The following is a 17,617-nucleotide window of genomic DNA, read 5'->3' as shown; positions in this document are numbered from 1 at the left end:
CCATGCGCTTGTTTAGAGAACTTTCGGTGTATGCTGGCAAAGTGATTTTTCATGAATGAGCGTGACACATGTTGGATTCTCAGAGGTTTGTGATGACTTACTGATGAATTATTTCTGGTTGTTAATGGCGTATCAGTTTTCACATCAAATACACAAGGTACCGTAAAGGCAACAATTAACAACAAGAAGGCATAATATGAAAAGAATGAAACAGAAAAATATCGTCGTAATGTTTTTAAGTGGACATTTTGCCATGCATAAATCAATATAGTAGTACACACTGTACCGCCACGGGAGCCTTTAGCGCTGTTCTGTCGTTCCGTGGCAGGGACACTGATGTTGCAAGCCTTTTTACGACCGCTGGAGGGAGACATTAGCCTATTTAGAGGTTGTCGTCTTCTTGCGTCCTCTAGCTCGGCCTGCAGGTTTTCAGGAAAACTACAAAGTTATTTTAAAATTCACATGGACCCAGTATTCTAAAAGTAAAAGTTATTTTTATATAGGTCAATTGGCAGCTGTTGTTTTCTTTTGAAATCAAGATAGAGGAATAAAACTCTCGCCAATAAGAACAAGATCCAAGTGAGACCCACAATCTGAACAGGTATCTTCTCTTTGTACATTCATAGACAGCAACTGTCTATTTATCTATTATTCCTTCCTTTCATGAATAGCAAAATAGTTGTGCCATAATTATGCATCTTGATAAGATGTTGATAATGTAAATTGATAATTGATGATATAATTATCTGCACCAAAAGTTTTCAGATTGTTTTAGCAACGGTGAAATAACTTGCCCAAAACCATTTCTTGTATTGCTATAATTTTGTCATTAGCCAGCACCAGCTGATCGTCGATGAGGCCTACGGATAAAATGGTTCAATGATTTGTGAAGCCATGCCTCAGTCATTCACACAACGTCAGCTTCCATACACAGTAGAAACAGCATGACACAGGTTGTAGACAGAATGAATAGTTTTGGCATGTACTCTGTGGACATGATCATTCCAAGAGTGGTCCATCTGCACATCTAAAGTGGTACTAAATCTCAAAACAACTCTAAGGGACTTTCCACACATACTTTAGACCCAGGCCAAGGTGACTTTTAGCGCTGGGCTAAGTGATGTTTCACACTTGCACATTGGCATGTCTGATGCTATGCTGGAGCTGAGTCAACACTGAATTGTTGGGATTAGCCCCAGAAATCACTTTAAACATGATTCCAAAATGGCTAATCTGAAAGGAGGATAAGATAGCCCAGGATCAGTCTTAGCCCAGGGTTAAGAATAGCCCTGGGCTAAAAAAAAATAAGTTTTAAGAGCCCTTATTTCAATGTTGTTTCTCACCTCACACTTATTGTGAAATAATCACCTCAGGAACAGAGGATTCCCTCAATGGTTCCTCAATTTCTACTCACAAAGTGACAATGTAGCACATACCCCAATTCTACTAAGTGAGAAGTAATTGGATGGATACTTAAGGTCTGACTCCCTTGCAATGTCAGATTTTTAAAACCTCAATATGAACTCAAAACATGTTTTACTGGTTGCTTTGGACTAATTAAAGCAATTATATTTTTTATTGTCACAAGGTAACCAGACTTAACACCCCCCACACCCTTCCCTTCCCTTCCCTCACCCTCATTCTCATCCCACCAAAGCACAAGGACAGGTAAGTGATGATTAAAACAAGCTATTATTATTTATTTATTTATTTATTTATTTATTTTACAGGAAATGTCAACAGTTCATGTACTGTGGGACACAGGGTATTAATGATCTCTCCCCTTAAGCTCCCCTCCCCAGGACCTGGGTGCTGCCCCAGTGGATGTGAGCACGCCCACACACATGTGCACACACCAGCAATCCACTGCATTCACTGGCAAGTAGACTTAGTGCACCACCTTCAGGCCGGGGTATTATACACGCTCAGCAAGCTCAGCAGCAGGTTACAGCAGCGTGCAAAACAATTAACAAAACAGCCTATCCCCAGGAGCCCACTCCAGACCCAGACACTCCAGACCACACACCAGACCCAAGGAACAATCTATCAGGAAATCAGGCGAAGCATTCTTCCCACACAGACACCACATATAGGGTACAAAAAGGGAAAAATAATGCACTGTAATCACCAAAATAAAATGAATGAATAAATAAAGTTGCCACTGCACTTCTAGCTGACCTCATCCCCCGTCCCCCCCTCAGGGCTGACCAGCCGTTCCATCTCCCTGTCACTGCCACACACCCAGTCTTGTGCCAACAGGTAAGGGTTTTCAGGAAATACTGCTGTCCTTCCCTAAGTGTCACACACCACAGACTGAGCAAACTGCACGCGCTCCTAATCTTATACGAAACCCTTATAAAGTCACGCTCTACCTCCTCAGCCAGCCTGGCCTCTCTGCCTCTCCTAAATTCCTGGAGTGACTTGTCAGTGATTAACTGGAATTAGTTATTGTTGGCCTGGCCTGGCATTATTTCTTCCTAAGATATCAGTGTTCTTTCTCCAGTCCCCAGCAGGAATAGCAAGGAAGCCTGAGCCTCTTCTAAATGAATTTCAAATGAACTCTGGGGTTTGTACATTATATGACTTTGAATACCATTGAGTTTGTCATGAAGCCAAAAAATAATTTCATATTAGCTTGTTTTATTGGTTGACTGAATTTTTTTTTTAAAAAAAGCTCTTTGGTGTTAATTCCTATTATAGTAAAGGTGAAAAGACACTTATAAAACTGTGAATGAATTATACTTGAATGTCACAAAGAGAGAGCATCTAACACCCATATGGAAAAGGGGTGACACACTCACACCATCACACACATACACACACAGGTGTGGAATGGGGGACAAACATGCTGACATACTAATAATACAGAAAGACAAATAAGTGAGCAACGTTTGCTCATATGTCACAAGAGTCCTGTGTATATAGCGTCTGGTGCCTGTGAACTGATGTGCTCTTCACATTAGACAGGTACCTTTGCCTCTGTATGCTGCTACCTGACACCAGCATGTAACTCAGATCAGTCACTGTGTGAGAGTTCTCTTGGACACACCTGCCTGTAGAATAGAGTACTCCCACGCAATGAGTAAGCCATGGGTGTGGGCGACTGTGTCACCATGGTTTCCTCCTGTAAGTCAGGTCACATGAATTTACCCCTCTCTTTTTATTTTCTCAATCCACTGTACTACATTTACATTTATTTGTTTGGCAGATGCTTTTATCCAAAGCGACTTATAAGTGGGGAAGAGTACAACACAAGGTACTACACAATAACAGATTATATCAGGGGCTCTTTCTGAGTTTTTCCATCCAGCAGAGAATTATCCATTATCACCTGTCCAATCTAATAGAAATGAGTGGAGTTGCTTGGAAACCTGAAAACCTGTCCACAGGAAATGACAATGCACCCCACTGCTCCTTTCACATCATTGGTTGCTGTTACAAATAATATGCCTGATAATAGATGGTAATGGTCAGAGAAGAAACTGCAGCCACTTTGGGATCACCTTGAGGCGGCACGGGTTCTGATGTGACCACAGTCGTCACAAACCGCCACATATGTGTCTGTTAGCATCCAAGCATGCACAACGTTGCAATATCTCTCACTCAAGAGAGGAGACATGGATGATGTTGGGCAGAAAGGACCGACCACTGCTTCTGACAAAAGGAAAGAGAAAATGAAAAAGAAAAAAAAAACAGATTGGGTTTAACTCACAGCACCTCCAGTGAGCCTCTTGCATCATCTTGAATTTCCTGTGTCAAAGATACAAGTGGCGATGCCAAAGGTTCACTGTTTTTGACACAGCTGAATAATTGAACTGCTGCTGTCTGATAACCAATTTTAATTAAAATGTTATGGCACTTGAGGCAATGGTACACCATAAGTATTGGCTCAGCTTTGTCTTGGACTAAACAAGACCCCCCTAGCCATGCCATTTGTAAATTGTGCATTATGGTACAATAAGAACAATCTTTCACTGCAGGGATTGAGATTGGAACTCTTTCCACTGCCATACAGAGATAAATTGCTGTGTTTTATCATGCTGGTTCATGCAGAAGGGTTTTTTGTTTGGCAGTCTGTGTCCCCCTCTCCTGATCGTCTTTTAATATCACATGGTGAACTGCAGTTCCATCACTTCTCAAGTTCTTATAAGCTACACTGCAAGTAAAAGCTTACATAGGCTGTGGTAAACGTACCTGGCACTGTCTTTCTTGTTTCAAACTCAAACACCTCAGTAACAGTTTGCAATGTTAGCCTTATGAAATGACTGAAGCCATTCATCTTATTCATGTTATTGAGTAAATAACACAAGCTAATCTTGTTATTGTCGTGGTTTAAGGTCTGTCTTAATACCATGCAAATCCGGATTTTAACGGCATGCTAAGCTAATACCATTGCAATTGCCCCAGAGAGTTTGAATTAAAAGAAAATGCATAAGGAAGTGATATGGGGAAATGAAATGGATTTGCAGTACCAATATCTGATTATCTCTCTTAGTGCAACCATGTCATGGTGCCTGCTTGCACACCAAACACAAAAAAACAGAAGAAATTTTACAAAACAATAAATCAGTTTTTTTTATTCACACACAAATAAGGAAACATATTTGCAGACTCACAGACCATTATAGATAGCTGTAAGAGGACATGTCAAAGCACACGTTCAACATCAGGCCAGCCACATGTAGGCGTTGTACAACCCAGAGGTCTTTGGCCTTGTATACCTCAATATTACACAGTACTGAGATCTTTTTAAGACTAGTGCTCTGCTTTTGTGGGAACTGGTACTTTTGCCATCTTTGGATGGTACTGGAACCTTTGCTATTCCTATAAAGTGAAATGCCTTTAGTCCTCCATTATACACACACACATGTCCCTGGGCATTGTCAACAAATGTCACGGCTAGTTTCGAGCCCAGGCCATACTGCTCAGCCTAGCCTTGAAACAACTGCCTTTATGAACCACTCTATAACCACACAAGAGCTGCACAATATATATTTTAAAGTATTCAAGATTATACAGTATATGTCACACTGTTGTACTGTTGTTCAAAGGCACACATAGTTTTTTCAGTGATTAAACTGTAACACAAGTGATAAATTACTTCATTTGATTTTTGTCTGCTGTAATATTTGTGTAAAATTGTCCAGAAAAATCAGGTTTTCACAAAATTCCAGTTTGCTTTTATTGTGATACTCAGTTGAGAACTTCACCAGCATTGAACCTCTTACAGAGGATTATTGCTCTGTTAAGCAGGCAACAGTAATAAGCTGGCCTTTGTTTTCAGACAAATGGCACGATATCTTACATTGATATTATGGTGTTCAAGTTAAGACACGCTTCATTCACCATCAAAACTCCCTCAGACTAACTGTCAGGGAACAATTGATCGAATTTTAGGTTTTGTTTTTTACTGCTTACTTTTTTAACTAGCCATATGTCAATCAAAAATCACCATTTTTATTGGCTGAATGTCTTGAAGCTTTTGGGATGGTGCTTCTCATTCATCTCTCTTCCTGTTTCCCAGGGCAACTGGAACAAAGGGAGTGATGCCACTTCCAATACAGTATTTATGCATACTTTACTGCCAAAGAACAATACATTACTTGCAGTTAGATTTAAATGGATTAATTTTGTGTTTATAGTTAATTTTGTTTAAATATAATATAACCATATTATGTAATGACTGAAAATACCATATATACCTACACTACAGCCTATTGAATTGCTCTTAAATTATCAGCTCATATTTTAAAGGAAGTCAGAAATGGTGGTCTTTTCCAGGCAGCCTTAAAGTATATAAATCACATTTTTTTCAGTCAATCAGTGGTTGGTTGGATAGTAGAGCAGGCTGTATGTATTCTGGAAATTACTCTTACAGTCTTCCAAACCTGTACATTGATTTCTGGTTTCTGATTTTTATTTTCTATTTCTGAAGTTTTCTTTTGTTTATTTATTTTTGTTGATTCATCAACCTGTACTCTAAACCTCCCTCACTTTTCATCTGTATGTGTCTGGGAGACAACACACCATTTTTTGTCATCACACTTGTATGTCTGGCTGTTTTTGGAAATTTTTAAATCCCTGTTACAAGCATCCCATCACATTTAGCTACCTTGCTAAAACATCTTGCTAGATAGTTATACAGAACTAGACAGCTCATTGGAGAAACACACACATCCTACATACATATATGATCAATTTTTTAGATAATTCCATAAACTATTTGCACTATTGATAATCAAATTATGGCTTCAAAAGTAGGGCTTCTACTTTCTTGATGAAATCTGTCACCTGGAAGGAGACCTGGCTTGCGAGCTGTTTCCGCTTTTTTTGGTCAAAAATCAGCTCACAGGACATACATGCACTACTCAAGGGACATGACAGAGAAAAAGAAACTGAACAAAAGAAAGTATATTAATGAAACGGAGCTGAATATACTCAATCAAAACAAGTGAGAGAAAAGCCTGGAATGAGATTGGGATGAAAAGTTCCCTCGTAGGAAGTAGTGTTGTGCTTTTACTGAAGCCAAATAGGCTGCATAAGGCACAATTGTACACAAAATGTATGCTATTGATGCTTTTGTAGGGCAAAAAGTTCTGTCGGATGTGTTTATCATTTTACGCATTTTACGCTTAAATAAGTACTTTTATTTTGACGAATTTGTGGAATTCGTAACCCGGAAGTAGTATTTGTTGTTGCTGGTTTGACACTGTTAACTTTATTGCTTGCATGCATGAAAGTAAAGCTTCAGCTCAAAGCGACATATCATAGTGGCATATCTAAAAAGTAGACGAAGTATTGAGAATGAATGATCGGGAACTCGATCTTACGGAGGCGCAGAAAGCAATAAAGGCAAAATACCCACCCATCGTCAAGAAATATGAGTGTGAGTTCTCAGAAGTAATTTAAATATCATCGTTGAAAATACATGTTGTAAGCTGGCTAGCTGTCTATGAAGCTAACTGGAAAGCTAGACACGTGTGTAATAGTACTACTAATAATAATCATGTCGAGGTTTCAACTTGAAAGCGACTCAAGATAGCTAACTAGCAACTTTCGAATTTAATTCCGGCTATCTGTCTAGGTTAGTTTGCCCAGCTACGCTTCCTAGTGACGAGCTACCCGGCTAAGTTAATTATTAGTCAGACATTTGGAGTGAGTAAAATTAGTGGTAACAGCGTATTGTTTTGCTGAAAGGCTTGATGTTACCAATAATAGCTATATATGGTTTCGGTTACTCTTTGTCGTTTTGGAACATTTCTCAGGCGTGCGTTCAATACTGCTGTCATAATTTTGTGTCATTTGCAGTATACTCGCAACACCCCGTGACAGAAGTGTCAGAATATGTCAGAATGAGGACAGTGTTTGGCTTGGAATGTCGGCGATCATAGTCCACATAATCAGAGCTGGATAATTGAACCATAGCAAAAGAAACTGTTTTCTTGGAGTTGCGCGCTGAAGATAAGGGCACTTCCTGATCTAAGTAATCTGAGCGTTTTGTTTGGGCGTTGCTTAGTGTTGTGTGCACCCGTGATCTCACAAATTGCTGTTTTGCCATGGTGACTGTGGAGGAAAAACAATTAAGGATGCGATTTAAGTATGTGACTTTATGTTTTGATTTTTTTGAGCGTCTCTCTCTTGCACATCTTTTACATATGTGAACATCTGTTTGCTGTCATGTATACAATAGATTGGACGTGGTGGTGGGGCGGATATGTATTCTCAAAATGACGCACAATAACATAACACTTGACTCTCCCTTTTTTTTTTTTAGATTTGGACCACACAGCTGATGTGCAGTAAGTGAGGTTATATGGCAGTAAGTGAGGTTATATGGCAGGGATTTAATTGAATACATATGTAAATTTAGTTCAAATCATTTCAAATAGGAGAATAAAAACAAACAAAAACAGGAAGTAACATTAGACAAATAAAAGGACATGCTGCCACTCAGCCACATTATCTGTAAAAATAACAACTTGCATTGTTATGCCGGTGATCAACAGTTATACCTTCATATAAGACCCAGTGATCCAAACAGCCTTGCCACCTTCAAAGAATGCCTCAAAGGTATTGAATGTTGAATGTCTCAGATCTCTCTTCAACTTAATGACTGTAAATCTATAATCTTCTTGTGTCACAACCTGCACTGTTTCGCAATGAGTTTGGTAGTCTGTCTGATAATGTGAAACCTTTTGCCAGAAGTTTAGGCGTTCATTTTGATGCAGATCTGAGTTTTTATGAACATGTGAAGAGGGATGTTCAGTCCTGCTTTTGTGAGTTTTGGAACATTTCCAAAATTAGGTCATTTTATCCTCTAGTGTTGTAAAGCCTTTACAGTGAAAGTATGATCCTCTTTGCATTTCATTCTGGACTCTGAAACAGTGAGAAGAGTGTTATCCTATGATTTAAGTGGCCGTTCATTTCTATAAGGGGTTAAAACGTCAGTAATGTAGTGAAGATGCAATCCGTGTCTTGCTTTAAAAGCAATTAGTCAAATCTTACTATCAGAAGTCACTAATATAAGCAGGAGGCAATCCATGGTTGGTTTAAAAATAATTAGTCAAATGTTAAAATCAATTCTAAAACTAACTGGAAATCAGTGCAATGAGGCTAGGACAGGGGTTATGTGATTTCTCTTTATAGTCCTGATAGGGAGCTTAGCTGCTGTGTTCCAAAGTAACTGAAGAAAGTGGCTGACGACTAAGGCATCTATACAGTGATTTGCAGTAGTGTAGTTGTGAAACAACAAAGGAATTAATGACTTTCTCTAAATCAGTTGTGACAGGAATGATGTTATCCTGGATAGATTTCTTAATTGTAAAAAGTAAGATTAGACTATCTTATTGATGATTTGTTCTAAATATAGCTTAGAGTCAAATATAGATTCAAGATTGCTAGTGACTGGTTTCACATTAATGACGAAGGAGCCAATACTGTATTGAACATTCTCAGTAGCAGGCTGGCACCAAAAATTAAATATTCTCATTTGTCAGCATTCAGCTGAAGAAAGTTTTTGGACATCCAACACTTAATGTCTGTAAGACAGTCCTCAAGAGTGGCTAATCTATTCAGGTCATGTGGGTTATTTAAAAGATAAAGCTGAGTGTTGTCATCATAGCACTGAAATGACATATTGTGTCTACAGATGATATGAAAAAGTGGTAGAATGTAAATGGATATCGGAATAGGATCCAAAATTGACACCTGTTGGACTCCATGTGTAATTGGTGCTTGGGAAGACACAAATCTGTCAATGACAACTGAGAACTATCTGTACAAAAAGATAACATCCGAACATCCGGTGCCTAATAATGATTCATCTTTAACAATTAAAATCACTATAAATCTATTGTAATGCATTCCCAGCTCCAGGTCCACAGTCTACATCACATGACAACAATAGACCAAAGCTGTCCATAGTGTTTCAGCAACTGTGAAATGGGTGAACCATTTTTAACTGTTATTTGCAGTTGCACTCGTGAAGCTAACTTGAGTAATTTGGCTATGGTAGCTCAGATAGCAAGTTACAATGGTAACCTGTAAGTCACAGTAGTAGTGAATGACTTGTGGAACCTTCTAGTCTCAGATCTGTCAGAACTGCTGTGCTGCTTTGCGTTACCCCCCAAGCTCTGGTGTTTTCTGTTGTCCAGGCTGCACTCTTGGGGGGATTCTCTGGAGGAGGCGTTCGAGCAGTGTGCCATGGCCATGTTCGGCTACATGACGGACACGGAGACGGTGGAGCCCATCGACACAATCGAGGTGGAGTCAGAGGGTCAGTGGACACCAAAAGACAGACAGGCAGACAGAACATTGACCGACCGGATAGGCACACAGACACAGAGGGAAAAATAGGCAAATCCTTAGCTAAAGTCTTCAGCACATCACATTATTAAGCTCTGAAGCAGCTGCTGAATAAATTCTGAATTTGTAAAGCAAACGTTTTATTTGCTTGGTTCTGCTTGGACATCACTGTGATACCGTTATGAGCGCCGAACAGAGGCTTTGTAATTTGATAAGTAAAATTGGACTAGGAAAGACTGGGTGAGGGGTGCCAGCCCCCAGCAAATTTAGAGGTGCCGTGGGTTATCGTGAAGTCACATGTTTGTGGCCATTGCATTGTAGTAATTTTTGAGACCGTTGTTGCCTAGCGATATAGCTCTGTCCATTTCTGGAAAGTAGGACAACACGCACAGACACATCAGAGTAGAGGCAGGTCCAGTTTGGATTTTATTCAAGGCTATAGGCTAAAAATATCAGCCATGACCTTTTTCGAACTGTGGTAAGTACAGGTGGAGTGCTAATATATTTTTCCACAAGGGGGCATTGCTGTCTCTTTCAATGCAAAACACCACAGTGCCCTGAAGTTTCAATGTGTGGCTCCAGAGAATGAGAAAAAGGTGCTCGCTGAGTTAAGGGTCCTTTCTGAGTTCATTAAATAGGGGACAGTAGCAACAGTGGTTCCAATATCATGTTAAGCTTGTTCAGATAATGGATGTCTGCAACTCTGGGTTTCTGTTGGGGAGAATGTTTTGAAGGACTTAAAGACACAGTAAAATTCTGTAAACTGAGTTTTGTTAACTTTGTCATGTCAAGGGGAAAAAAAAAATCTTACTCTACTTCCACTAATCTGGTTGGAACATCTTATAAGAATCTCCTTTTTTAGCAAAAAGATGAAACAACCCTCTGTTTCTCTGGGACTGAGCCCCAGTCTTATTACCTCTATCCAGGAAGCCAAGTAAAATAACAACTTAGTCATTGCTCAGTCTGGATAAAAATAATGGTGGATTGTACGTGGATAACATGATTGCTTGCAGTGAAATTCCAAGGTACTTACAGCCTTTATTGGCTCTGTGCTGCATTATTGTGTATGCCAGTAAAGTAAGAAGGGCGGGGCGTTACTGACAACAGCCTCCAGCTCACAGTTCAACAACCTGCTAAGGATACTACATCACAAGTGTATTGCTAAGGAGCAGGTCTTGTAGTCCAAATCTTCAATTCCCTACTGGGAGACTGCTGTTTATTTCCTGAATTGTTTCTGTGGATACCCAGCTGTGTAAAATGGATAATCTGAAAGCTACCTAAGTTGCCCTGGATATAGGATATGGGTGTCTACCCCAGCTCACAGGAGGCACTTTATTATCAAATGAGCTGAAGCTATACCCTGAAGAGTGGAAATGGTTGCATTAGATAAGTATGTAAAGGAGAAAAGCCTGTTCTCACAACCAGTTACCACAAGTTGAGGTGTCAGAGTCAGTGAGTCTGTTGGCTTGTCTGATCAAAGTTGACTCCATCAGAGTCAAAGTTGCATAACACTGGTTCCACTGAGGAATGCTGGTGGCTAGCAGTCAGCATAAGCACTGGAGCAGAGAGGCTGCTGGTGGTTATGAAAGGGATGTGATGCAGGCTTCCCATCAGGCCCATATAAGGGAGTACATAGAGAATGAGCCAGCTCAAGTCTATGAAGAGTCATTTCAGTCCCTTTCCAACCAGCCAATAACTGTGTCCCTGGATGAGAAGGAAAACTACCAGCTGTTTTATGTTTTTCTCTGAATGTCGAAATTTTCAGGAAAAGGTGTTCCCTCAGGAAAAGACACCTGCAAAGTATCCAGGGTAGTCCAGGCTGTTTATATAGCCAGGTCCACTTTGTATGGAGAAAAAGAAAAAATGTTGCAATGCGGAAGGTTATAATTGTCGTTGAGATATCTCAGCCTTGTCTCTTGATCTCAAATTATTAAAATACATAGAAAGGCAAACCATAAAAGCCACTTGTACTTGATGAGTGTCAAATTACCTTGAGTAACACTGTTATTCTGAGTAAAGGTTAGCCTACACTTTTATTTGTGTATGCATTCTGGCAGCTTGCAGTTGCAAGCAGGGCCATATGTGTGTCTATTATGCTAATTAAATATGTACAATAATGCAGAAGATACGACACAATGTGCAAGTTGTTAATGGACCCAGAGCTTTCAGAGAACACTCAAATATCTTAAACATATCTGAATCTTCCAATAGTGCCCTAGTGAAAAAATTTTTTTCAAAAGAGTTAGGTGTCATAATTTGGGAATGTGATGACCTGAGAGGTGATATGACCAGTATGCCTGTTCCCTGCTTTTATATTTAGTCCCCCAAGCTGTGTGACCACTTTACGTCAGGCAGGGTAACATCAAGATCAAGACAATACATTCTTTTGGGGTTATGTTCTGAAGGCCCACCTCAAGGTTTCTCATTACATAGTTTGTGTAAGATGCCAAGCCCTAACTGGAGGAAAGGCATCCTCTGAATAACTCACAGACACCTGACAAATCTCAGGGTACCTGTGAGCAGTGAGGCAAAGGAACTGTGGCCCACCTCCCCTCCCTTATCTGTAGTAAAACAAAGCTAGTTTTCCCCATTATTCTAGTCCCTGGATATTAATTGGCACATGACGTGGTCGGTTTCAAACCTAAACAGTGTGTGCGGCTTCCTGTTTCAGAATGTTCTAAACATGCAGTTTCCCTTTATATTTGTGAAGGTTGGGAATTTCCTAACCCTGGGGGGGGGGGGGGGGGGGGCCCAGTTGCATTGGAGAAAGAATGCCTGTTGTGCTATTGTCCAGAAACAGAACAATGACTGGTGGACATGTCTCACCGTAGGGTAGTGTGAGATTTTATTTTAAAGGGCAACAGATGGTTTGTAAATCTTGAATGAATCCAATCCAGGGTGGCCAATGGTCTGTGAAGACCAACAGTAGACTAAAACAAATAGAGGGGTTAGTCAGTGGCCTTTGAACGCTAAAATTGGTGTCCTGTAAACTCCTGTAAAGATTTATTTGTTTTTGCAGATGTTTGGGCTGAAGGATGTATGTGTATTCCAGATGGAGAGGCAGCTCTAGTGATCAAGTTTTAAACAAGTTTTAAAACAGGCTTATGTAAAAAGAATTAGTGGGAATTTCAGTGTCATTGCCCAGATAAAATGAAAAAACCAACATTCCCCTGGTTATTTGTTTGTATATTAATGTGTGCCATTCTGAGCCCTGGACATGTGCCTGTGTTTATGATGTCTGACAGTTGATGTAAACAGATTTCATAAGCTTCTGTGTGCAGATGAAGCAGTGTATATGTTCAATGAGTATAGTGTTGCCCAGGTATGTGTGATATGGGATGTAGAAGGAGGCTTTATGAATTTTGAAGTCTTATGAAGTCTTTTTTTTTTTGTTACAATAAATATGATGTTAGTTGAATTTTTTAGGGACACTTTCATCTAAGATGGACCTGTAAAGTACACTTTCTGTTATGTAATTTAAAAAAAATAATGTAAAACAATTTAATGTTAAAATATGTCTCTCTGTTATTGCAGGGGATGATATGGAATCCCTCCTGTATCATTTCTTGGATGACTGGTTGTTTAAATTCAGTGCAGATGTGTTCTTCATCCCCAGGGTAAGTCGTCCACTGGAAAAGGGTCCTTTAAACGGCACCCACACACTGTCCACATTTAAACTATGTGAGACTGCATTTGACTCAAGTGGGTAATTACAAGTGGCTGCTATGGACACAACAGTTAACTAAAGCGCCCACTGCAGGAAACATTTGCCATTGTATACTTCAGTTGCAAGGCAAGGCTAGAAAAAGACATATTTCCTGATGCAATTTTTGTATATGAAAAAGTAGCTTTGAAATCGCAAAACATGTTAGACCGAGAAACAGCAAGGTCTTTGCTGCAGAGTGTACCACAGAGAGGAAGATCTGTGCTGCGCCACAGACACACCTGGCAATTACCCACCCCTGAGCGCTCCCTGTCCAGTGATGACGCAGGAAGGCCCTAACAGGTTAAATCTCTACAGACCCGCAGGGGTTATTTAAGTCCAGACTAATATTTTGCCTCCTTTGAATCTTCCCAAAAACTGAACAAGGGTATTAATTGAAAATGAAAATGGCCCTAAATGCCTGTCAATTAATTTTGATTTGTTTGTCTAGACAGTCCAATGACAAAAATAATGAAACCAAAAAGAAAAATATAAAGAATACCTAAAAAAAAGGATGGTTGTGTATGTATGTATGTATGTGTGTGTGTGTGTGTGTGTGTGTGTGTGTATACACACATTATCCATATACATACATACATACATACATACATACATACTTGTCAGCTGTGTGGTGTGGTGGTAAGGAGCAGGGCTGGTGAGCTGGGCTGACTGAACAGGTTTGATTCCTCACTGGGACACTTCTGTGGCAAGGCCCTTGGGCAAGGTACCGAACCAGACAATTGCCTCAGTAACTATCTAGCTTTATTAATGTATGAAATTATAACCTACAAGTATGTAAGTGGCTCTGGATAAGAGTGTCTGCAAAATGAAAATAATGTAATATAAGCCACTTAACTTGCACCTAGACCCTGAGCTGAAGCGGTGCTGCTTGCGGTTGTGCAGCAAACCTGCAGCTGATGTGTGCAGTCAGACTCAAATGAATTGACTCCTGCATCAAATCTGGTGCTGTGCTGCACTGGGAATGCTGTGTGGCAGATGTGCTGCAGCTGATCTGTACTAGCTGTACTTCCCAGTACTAGCAAAGAGTGTGTGCTGTGGTTGATATGACTAACTGCCTGGTTATTAACTGCAGAAATTTGCTTCCACCCAGTTTCAGATGAAGTGCTGGGACATATTAAATTCCAGCTTGAACATAATTGTCTATTGAGTAAAATCTGTTTATTAGAGCCTTTTATATCACTCATGGATGTTTAATATGGTAAAATACCGTGACAGTGCCTGGTGTTGAATGTCACATTAAGCCTACAGTTTGCATGTGTTTCGTGATTGCTGGTAAGTGCATAAGTTTGGATCCGTGTTGTAAAATCTTGGATTTTCTTTTAACAGTGAGGTTTTTTTTATATTGTTTATTTTTATATTATGCCGTGCATGATGCCACTGCATTTATGGAACATGAGCGTGCACTGATGATGGATGACATTACTCCCCATGGCAAAACAGAGGTTCTGTTTTAACTTTCACTCTTCTGTGTTCCAGGAAGTGAAAGTTTTGCACATTGACAGGATGCGTTTCAGGATTCGTTCCATCGGGTAAGTTCTGTGGAACATTTGACCTAAACTGTAAAACTCAGCCACCCCATCTCATTCTTTGCTCAGTTTTCATCCTGGACATCTCACTGCATGTGTTATGCATGTGTCTGTGACAGTGGTGATGTGTTGCCTTACTGAAGGATACAAGGGCCTGGCACCGCACGGCATGCTAACATACAAACAATACTTATATTTTAGACTTTACAGACTTTACAGTACGTCAGGTCAACAACTTAGGATGTGAGAGTAATTGGGATCTGACTGATATACATTGGTGCAGGAGACCCTTGCCATTCAGGGGGGTACGTTGTAGGGATTCCATCAAATGGGCCCATTGGCAAATTCTGTACTGTACCACTGTTAAAGACTTGTGCGTAAAGGGAATTTGATCTAGACACATTAAAATGAATTTGATGTAACGTAATCATTCAGTTGCAGGAGCTTCGCAGTCAGGTTTTCAGGTGTATGCCTGAGCCTTTTTTTCCCGAGGATTTTCTGCTGTTGAGGGAGACAAACATTTGTAATTTGGCCTTTCAGTAGATGTTGCACCTACAGGCCCTCACACATCCCAAGAAAAGTAGCAGTGTTGGGGGTCACAAGTGGTTTAATTGGGATTTACCTGCAGGTTGCTTGGAAGACATCAGTGGAAGAGCGTTTACCCTCCAATGAGTGGCCACTCTACTTTAGTGCGCTGTGTCACTTGTAGTGTGAAAAATAGCTGCTAGCTGCATGCGAGTGTATTGGAGGATTCCATTTGACTCGCCTCAGTGTGCCTCTGTGAGTGCAGCCATTGCCGTGGTGAGAGGAGCCTTGTCTATACAGTTGGCATTTTCAAAAACAGGGTCGCATAAAAGGGAAAGCAGTATTAAAAAGTGGTTCAGTGTGTTTCAGCTCCCGGGCCCTCGTGCTTTGCCTACCCACTATTTCTAATCATGTGTAGATAGGAATGGGTGGGGCTGGAGGCATGCTGTTAAACCACATACCCCTACATTTCCTTTCACTGGAAGCTCTGCTGTGGTTTGTGTTTGTACAGATGGGGAGAGGAGTTTGACCTTGCGAAGCACCCGCAGGTGAGTCATCGCTCTTGAGAGCCAAATGGCCCTTTCACAAACTGCTGTGAATGCGCTCATTGAGGACCCTCTCTGTTCACATCCTCAGTGGTGTATGTATGTGCACCTGGCAACACAGAATGTTCATTTTTGAAGTAGTGCCATTCTGGAATTCCACTGACTGGAATTTAACAGGAAAGGTTTACTCCTCTGCTATCCTAGAACAAGCGAAAAGATTTACGGTAAAGGTGAGGCTGTTCCAGCACCGGATGACTGACTATGTGATGGTTAACTGAGCTCAAACAGTGCCTCTGGTATACAGTGTACTTGTCTAGACACATCTCTTCACATCCACACACTCTGAAGTATACAGTTATCCAACTTGGCTTTCTGTTTTTATTTATGCCAGCTTTACTTGTCTGCTACTTTGATATATGACTCTTCATAGTCGACTTGCCTGATATGTTCAGTCATTGCAAAGGTGGAATTTAATGGAGTGAGCATTATCTCTCCCTCCAGGGGACAGAGGTGAAGGCCATCACATACTCGGCCATGCAGATACATGATGAGAGCAAGCCGGAGATCTTCGTCATAATCGACATATAAAGGAGAACTCCCTTCAGTGACATCACAGAAGTGAGGCCATTGTCCGTCTGGAATGTGCATCATGGCGGGAAAGTGTGGGACTGAAAGGGAGGACCCCCGGCACAACGAGAATGTGTAATGTCTGGCTTTCCAGCCGCGGGTGCCTTTATATGAAATGTGACTCCTTATTAAAACAAGAAATCAAAACAGCTTGTGGCTTCGGGAAGAAAATTTGTTTCACTCCTTGTTCTTGCAACATCCCTTAACCAGTGAAAACTGCAAAATCTGGAACTGGATCACAACGCTTCTTGACACGTCAAATCTTTTGTACTAAATGGAAACATGCTGACCCTCAGTATACAGAGATTTAATGTGCGAGTTATGTGAGGAAACGCACTGCTATAATATCTCTGCTCCTTAATACAGCAGAGTTCTGTGTCACTGGGCAAAGTGAGCACGGTGGCAGCAGAAATCTGAGTGAATGGAGTAGGAAGAAGTGGGGAAACCAGACTCATTTCATTTTAAGCCTTACAGGTGGGATGAAAGCTTAGTGCGCTGTATTCTTTCACTGCTGACTTTTCTTACTTGGTACTTTGGGTCCCATTTTGTTTATTACGATTACAGTAATTACTGCAATCTGTAGTAATCAGTAGGTCTCGGAAGTGTCAGATTACAGGCAACATGCAGGCCATGGAGAAACTATTCTAAAATGGAGCTTTTGAGCATGTGGAATTTAGGGTTCTAAGTCAAGGTTTTATTTTTTAAAAACTTCCCAATCAGAAAGTAAGGTATTTGAGAATTTAATTTATATAATGTGGAAGACTGTATTTTAAGACCTTTCTCTAAGTGAAAATTCTGTTTCGGTGTCAGAATGCTGTGGACAAATTAAAAAAAAAAAAAAAAACTGAGTGTTTATACTTCATTCT

At 40.4% G+C, this 17,617-nt stretch overlaps 1 protein-coding gene across 1 annotated transcript; it reads left to right on the top strand.

Annotated features, from left to right (window-relative positions):
- The first annotated feature begins 6,730 nt into the window (after window positions 1–6,730).
- zbtb8os (zinc finger and BTB domain containing 8 opposite strand) lies at window positions 6,731–17,564 on the top strand. Its single transcript, XM_036542232.1, has 7 exons — window positions 6,731–6,886; window positions 7,775–7,799; window positions 9,654–9,775; window positions 13,339–13,421; window positions 15,005–15,057; window positions 16,091–16,127; window positions 16,626–17,564. Exons 1-7 carry the CDS (start codon window positions 6,805–6,807, stop codon window positions 16,710–16,712), a joined length of 489 nt encoding a protein of 162 aa, XP_036398125.1. The 5' UTR covers window positions 6,731–6,804; the 3' UTR covers window positions 16,713–17,564.
- Window positions 17,565–17,617: the final 53 nt, after the last annotated feature.

This window comes from Megalops cyprinoides, chromosome 12, assembly GCF_013368585.1.
Source record: "Megalops cyprinoides isolate fMegCyp1 chromosome 12, fMegCyp1.pri, whole genome shotgun sequence".
Lineage (NCBI taxonomy): Eukaryota > Metazoa > Chordata > Actinopteri > Elopiformes > Megalopidae > Megalops > Megalops cyprinoides.
Note: the sequence above shows the minus strand (reverse complement) of the source record. Positions and strands in the feature narration are given on the sequence as shown.

Coding starts and splice junctions, on each gene's coding strand:
- zbtb8os (XM_036542232.1), top strand. CDS start 6,805: ATGAATGATCGGGAACTCGATCTTACGGAGGCGCAGAAAGCAATAAAG. Junction 9,776..13,338: donor AATCGAGGTGGAGTCAGAGG/GTCAGTGGACAC, acceptor CTGTTATTGCAG/GGGATGATATGGAATCCCTC. Junction 15,058..16,090: donor TTCAGGATTCGTTCCATCGG/GTAAGTTCTGTG, acceptor GTGTTTGTACAG/ATGGGGAGAGGAGTTTGACC.